Source organism: Spea bombifrons, chromosome 2 (assembly GCF_027358695.1).
Source record: "Spea bombifrons isolate aSpeBom1 chromosome 2, aSpeBom1.2.pri, whole genome shotgun sequence".
NCBI lineage: Eukaryota > Metazoa > Chordata > Amphibia > Anura > Pelobatidae > Spea > Spea bombifrons.
In genome coordinates this window covers 45,774,908-45,781,681 of record NC_071088.1, presented here as the reverse complement: position 1 = coordinate 45,781,681, position 6,774 = coordinate 45,774,908, and the positions used below count along the sequence as shown (strand labels likewise).

Genomic DNA, 6,774 nt, shown 5'->3' with positions numbered 1-6,774 from the left:
TAACCTCCAGCAGCAAAACAGTTAACAGAAACAATAAAAACAACCAATAGGAACACAGCAACAAGTCAATAAAAGTCTGCACATCTTGGAACTCCTCCTCTTTCTTTGCTGCTTAACCTCCAGGTGAGAACATTCCAGTGTATTTCTTTATAAGTCATATTTTTGCATTTATATTTATATTTATTATTATATATAATTTTAATTTATTACTTATTATTGCTTCATTGCCGCGCTGCTTTTGCGTTTTTCAAACTTTTTTTTTTCCTCCCCTTACCCCGGCCTGCGGCCTGTCCTGCCGGCCGCGTGGTCAGGGCCTTTTTCTTCGCCCGGGGCGTATCTGCCCTGCGGCTCCTCTGTCCCTTACCGCCTGTTAGGCGGTTTATTCCTTTCCCTCGAGGCTCTGCCGCCTCCTTTATACGGCGTCTTTCCGCGCTCTTGCGCGGTGCCCCATCTTTTTCCCGCGCAGCTTTTTTTCTCTGCCCGGGTTTACCGCGCGGCGGTTTTGTTTTTACTTACCTTGCCGCTGGCCTCGGTGTCTCCCTGCTCTCCCGCCGCGGTCGCTCTTCTTGTCTGCGCCGCGGCTGTTTTTTTCCCCGTTCCGCGGCCCTTTCTTCCTTCAAACGCAGCTGCTCTTCCGAACGCGGCTGCCGTTTGTGGGATCTGCGGCGTGGTGTCGGCTCGGGCGCCCCCTGGCGGCCCACACCACGCTTCACGTCCATTATTTTAATTATTATTTTATTATTATTTTATCCTTCTCTGGGCCTTATCGGCCTCACGGTGTGCTTGTTTTGTTCCTGGTTTTTTTCCTGCAGGCTGTATGAATCTTCTTCTGTATAGGTTGGCCATATTGCACATCTCAGGGGTAACCCCCCTTTTGCCTGGGCCCCTCTGTGCCCCATTATTGCCGTTGGATACCCCTCGGCTTAGGTGACCCCACCGCTTTTCTATTAGGGTAAACCCCTGCGGTTATTGGTTGTGGTGAACCCCACACTGTGGACAAATTACGGAGTGTACTGTGGACAAATTACGGACTGTACTGTGGACATATAACTGAGTGTGCTACGCCTGCTATAGGGGTGACCCCCTGTTTTCAGCACTGCTTGTGTTATCGGGTAAACCCCGCTCTGCCTACGGTCTCAGGACCTTGCACTTACTCACTCCTGTCGTTCTTTGTGTTCCCATAGACACATTTGGAGTGCAATGGCCGAAGAATCCCAAACTCAGATGCCTGCCGCCGTTCAGGCTTGGCTCCGCTCTGCCCTGGCCGCGTCCCTCCCAGCTGCTCTCGAGGACTTCCATTCTGCTCGTCCCTCATCGCCTCTCGCTTCCCCTACTGGGGTGGAGGATTCAGAAGCTGGCGGCTCTTCATCTCCTCCGGCCACGGCGGCCTCCCAGAAGCGCACCTGGGGTGAGGAACCCTCCACATCTGGGAAGGGGAAAGCCCCGTTAAAGAAGGCCCGCAGTTCGGCCCTCCCGCTGGTTTCCCCTAATGACGACCTCACTGACTACGAGGTTATTGACGAATACTGCGCTGGCTCCTCTGGTCCGGTTTCCCCCATGCGACACCAGGACTGCACTCCTGACCTTCCTAAGCTCCCTCTCATCCCGTCCAACGCTCCTGATCAGCCGTTTGAGGTCACGGATGACCTGGGAACTCCGCTCTTCGACCCCAGGGCACTGCGCCACCCTCGCTCTTCGGAGTGGACTCCCTCGTCCCACATTGCGGAGTTTTTGAGATTTTGGATGCGTCGCCCCCTGGACAAGGAGGTACGCCAACGGCTCCGTTCGGAATGTCCTCGGCCCACAGTCCGGGATAAAGTGCTGAACACGCCCGAATTTGACCCAACTTTTGTGACTTTCTTGACCAAGACCGGCAAGGACCCTCGCAAGGGCATTGAGTTGGGCCTACGCTCGGCTCAGGATAAACTGTTGGACGTGTCGGGCCCCTTGACGCAAGTGTTTCAAATGGCTGACGAGGCCATTGTTGATGGCTCTCCATTGGATCCCCACCTGGTCCGTGACTGGACTCAGAGAGCTTTATGTTTGCTGGGAAACGCCAACTGTGCGATATCGTCTGAACGACGCAAGGCGGCCCTATTTAAACTTGATGCCAAGTTAGCCGAACTGGGCCCTAAGGAGCTGGGCGCGGACGCCAAGGGCTTGCTCTTCGGCGAAAGGTTCATCAAAGACATCAGCCAGCATGTCAACCTGTTTACATCGCTCAACAAGGCCCAGACCAACATCAGACGCGTCTTTCGTACGGAGAGCCGTTTTTCCCCCAGAGCTGGTCGGCAGAGGGGTCGTGCCGCCAGCAGAACGGCCTCCTTTGGCTCTAGACCCCGTTTCCCGGACGCCTCCACCTCCTACCGTTCCCAGTCTCGGATCCCTTTCTCCAGAGGTGTCTCCAGAGGCAGAGGCTACACGTCCACCAGAGGGAGATCAGCTTCAGGTAAGACTGATTCCTGTTCTTCCGCATATTCCTGTCGGTGGTCGTATCGCCCATTTTTTCCATGCTTGGTCTCGCCTTACGTCAGATCCCTGGGTCCTTCAGACTGTAGTTGGTTTCCGTCTGGAGTTCCTCTCTGTGCCTCGCCAGGATTTTCCACCTCCTCTCCCCAGGTTGTCTCGCGACGACGCCACCCTGGTTCACTCGGAGCTTTCTTCCCTTCTGGCGAAGGGGGCTATAGAAAGGGCTCACTCCCCTCCGGTTTTTCTCAGCAATATCTTCTTGGTGCGCAAGAAGTCGGGGGAGTTTCGCCCTGTTATCAACCTTCGGTCCCTCAACAGGTACGTGGTATATCGCCACTTCAAAATGGAGGGTATTCACCTCCTGCGCGATCTGCTCAGGGAAAACGACTGGTTCTCCCGGCTCGACCTCAAGGATGCTTACCTCTCGGTCCCGATCCATCCCGACGATCGGAGGTTCCTTCAGTTCCGCTGGCAAGGCCGCCTTTGGCAGTTCACCTGCCTTCCGTTCGGTCTCAGCTCCGCTCCTTGGTGCTTCACCAAACTGTTGAAGCCGGTCATGGAGTTCCTTCGGGCCCGCGGGATTCGCTCCATTATTTATTTAGACGACATCCTCCTTATGGCTCAGGACGTCGAGTCTCTTCGTCGCGATACTTACCTGGCGGTCCACCTGCTTCAGGACTTGGGCTTCGTGATCAACGAGCCCAAGTCGGCCTTGACTCCTTCTCAGACCGTTCAGTTTCTAGGTTTCTCGGTAGACTCCGTAGCGGCGGTTCTACGGCTCCCTCGCGACAAGGTCCTGGGCATAAAGAAGGAGATTCGCAAGCTCCTTCGCGGCGGACTGGTTTCACTTCGAAATCTCGCCAGGGTGATCGGCCTCCTCTCGGCTTCGATTCAGGCCATTTTCCCGGGACCGCTCCACTACAGGGCCCTTCAGCGTTTGAAGACTCGGCATCTTCGCGAGTCGGCTTCCTACGATGCGATGATCTCCCTGTCAGACGAGGCTCGCTTGGAGCTCCATTGGTGGTTGGTCCACATGGACGCGTGGAACGGCCGTGCCATTTTCGGGTCAAGCCCGGATTTTGTCCTGGAATCGGACGCAAGCCTGTCTGGCTGGGGGGCTGTTTGCAGCGACGTGGCTACCGGGGGTCCGTGGACTTCGGAGGAACGCGACCTTCACATCAATTGCCTGGAGCTCATCGCTGGCTCTTTCGCAGTTCGCAGTTTCCTGAAGGATGTCACTCATTGTTCGTTGGTGCTGCGCATGGACAACGTCTCGGCCGTCCGCTACATCAACAGATTGGGGGGCTCGAGGTCCAGGCTTCTCACGGAGCTCACCAAGGAGCTCTATCAGTTCTGTCTGGACAACCATCTGTCCATCCGCGCGGAGTACCTGCCGGGCAAGGAGAACCTCGTGGCCGATTGGTTTTCACGGCATTGGAGGGACGTCAGCGATTGGCATCTGTTACCAAGCGTTTTCCGCACTCTCCACCGTTGTCGCGGCCCTCTACATCTGGATCTGTTCGCGTCCAGGGCGAACCGTCAGACGACCGCATTTTTCAGTTGGCTCCCGGATCCGTTATCCTCGGCGGTGGATGCGTTTCTCCAGCCTTGGCCGCGCCGGGGAGCTTATGCCTTTCCCCCGTTCAGCATGATCCTTCGGACTCTCCACTCGGTCAGTCGTCAGGGCGTGTCTCTCCTTTTGGTAGCACCCCTCTGGAGGACTCAGCCGTGGTTCCCGCTCCTGCTGGAGATGTCGTGCGCGGATCCCCTGATCCTTCCCTCGACCTGGGATCTTCTTCGGGATCCGGAGGGGAACCCTCATCCTCTCATCCTCGAGGAACGGTTGACTCTCGTGGCCTGGTCGGTTTCCGGGGATCCTGGCATGTGCCGGGCTTATCGGAGTCGGCTCGAGATCTGCTCTGGGGATCCTGGGCTCCGGGAACCAGACGGTCTTACCTCCAGGCTTGGCAGGCCTGGAGTCGCTGGTGTTTGGCTCGGAACTTTGATCCCCTTACGGCTCCTGTGACAGCGGTTCTTAATTTCTTGGCCCATCTTTTTTCCCTGGGTCGGTCTTACCGCACCATTAACTTGTTCCGTTCGGCCATCTCGGCAGCTCACGTTCCGGTTCAGGGCTTAGGTGTTGGTAAGGATCCAGCGGTCTGCCGTCTTCTCAGAGGGGTTCGTCTGTCTAGACCCCCTAGACCTCGTTATGAGTCCTTCTGGGATGTTTCCCGAGTGTTTTGTTTCTTGGAGAGTTGGCCGGACAACGACGGTTTGTCCTTTCGCCAGCTTTCCGCAAAGACTGCTCTTTTGTTGTGCCTCGTATCTTTCCGTCGGGTGTCTGACGTTCGGGCTTTCGATGTGTCCTCATTCGTTTTTTCCCCTGATGGGGTATCGGTCTCTGTTTTTCGTAGAACAAAATCCGGTTCTACTTCTGTATCTTACCCTTATTTTCCTGACCGACCGCGCCTTTGTGTGGCTCGCTGTGTTCAGGCTTATTTGGCTCGATCGGCTCCGTTTCGGTCTTCCTCTTCTGGCCCATTTTTCATCTCTTACGTGCGTCCTTTTCGGCCTGTCTCTGTTCCCACTCTCTCTAGGTGGATCCGGTGGATTCTTGTTTTGGCCGGTATTGATAGTTCCTTTGGGGCTCACTCGGTCCGCGGTGCCGCCGCCTCAGCGGCTTTCTCAGCGGGCTGTTCCCTTTCGGACCTTTTATCAGCGGCGGATTGGTCCAGGGAATCTACTTTCCGGACTTTTTATTTTAGGACCCCGGCTCACGCCGCTTTGGCGTTGGTTTCGGGGCGTTAAAATTTGCAAAATACGAAGCCTCCTGTCTTGCTATAAAATTAGGGATTAATCTAGCCTTGGTGCAGTATTAATCTAAATTTTATTAAAGACAGGAGGCGAGTATTTTCCCACCCTTCCCCTTCCCTTTTGTATTAGGGTTTTTTGTTGCGGGGATTGTTGTCGGGTTCTGATTGTTTTATATTGTCTCATTACGGTACCTGCTGTTTTCTGTCATGTTTGGCATTTGGTTGCGTGGTACTTTCACGATTCTTTGTTTTTTCCCAGGTCGTCCTCCGGTTGTCTGAGGTGCTGACGCTGCTGTGGTCCTTTGCAGCGTGGTTTTGAGTTCCTGTGTTGTTCCTGACTGTCGGTTTAGCTCCTGCGCAAAGAAAGAGGAGGAGTTCCAAGATGTGCAGACTTTTATTGACTTGTTGCTGTGTTCCTATTGGTTGTTTTTATTGTTTCTGTTAACTGTTTTGCTGCTGGAGGTTAACAGTAAAGAAGGTTAATGCAAAATACTCGCCTCCTGTCTTTAATAAAATTTAGATTAATACTGCACCAAGGCTAGATTAATCCCTAATTTACATCAATCCTTATTTTATAAATCTTAATTAGCATTTATGAAAAATATTATTGCGTTTACAACAATGAGACAAACAGTCTGAAGAAGTGGTGTTAGGTTTGCCATATCTATGTTTGTATTCAGTCTGCAATAAATGGATCAGATTAAAACATTGTGACTCTTTTTTTTCTGCGTGTGTAGCTTGCAGGGAACAACTAATAATTCAAAGATAATTACAGAAAGTCCTTTTTATTTTTATAAATGTAAGCAGTTGATGTGGAAGGAGGAGGTAGGCGGCATCTTTATACTGATGTTTTTACCTAGGAGTGAAATGCACCCCATTCAGGGCCGGCCGAAGACTAAACGCCGACGCCAAGGGGGGGGGGGGGCGGCATTTTAAACTTCGCCGACGCCATTATCTACCCCCGCCCCCCCCCCCCCGGTACTTACCTTTAAACAGTCCTGCGGCGAGTCTCCCTGCTCTGCCACGGTGCCGGCTTGTAATGCTGAGCGCCGGAAATTGACATCACTTCCGGCGCTCTGCATTACAAGCCGGCACCGGGACCGAACAGGGAGACTCGCCGCAGAGGAGAGAGAGAGAGGGGCGCCGAGCGGGTAAGCGAAAACCACTCAGCACCCTCTCTCTCTCTCCTCCGCTTCAAAAAAAAAAACAAAAAAAAGCGCTTGGGGCGGCAAAGTGCCGCCCCTTCTAAAGTGCCGCCTGGGGCAATTGCCCCAGTCTGCCCCATTATAGGGCCGGCCCTGACCCCATTTATTTGTAATGACCCATTTAGTGTATGTAGGCCAACATGTCTGCTCTGTACATTATATTTATTTGGTGCATGCATTCTCTTTATAGCTAATAATATGTTTAGTTGCACATGGCGTAGGTTCATTGCAGTTCCGTGGTATTTAAGGGATGTATCCTTTTGTGATCGGTAGGCTGCTGTGTATTT

The 6,774-nt window shown here is 53.3% G+C and overlaps 1 protein-coding gene across 1 annotated transcript; it reads left to right on the top strand.

The window, feature by feature from the left end:
* LOC128473653 (uncharacterized) lies at positions 1-5,815 on the top strand. Its single transcript, XM_053455905.1, has 3 exons — positions 1-123; positions 1,185-2,449; positions 5,542-5,815. The coding sequence occupies exons 2-3, from the start codon at positions 1,201-1,203 to the stop codon at positions 5,559-5,561; spliced, it is 1,269 nt and encodes a 422-aa protein (XP_053311880.1). The 5' UTR covers positions 1-123; positions 1,185-1,200; the 3' UTR covers positions 5,562-5,815.
* Positions 5,816-6,774: the final 959 nt, after the last annotated feature.

Bases quoted from the DNA above. Each gene is read 5' to 3' on its own strand.
- LOC128473653 (XM_053455905.1), top strand. From the start codon at position 1,201: ATGGCCGAAGAATCCCAAACTCAGATGCCTGCCGCCGTTCAGGCTTGG. The intron at 2,450-5,541 runs GTAAGACTGATT...GTTTTTTCCCAG, and splicing joins CAGAGGGAGATCAGCTTCAG to GTCGTCCTCCGGTTGTCTGA.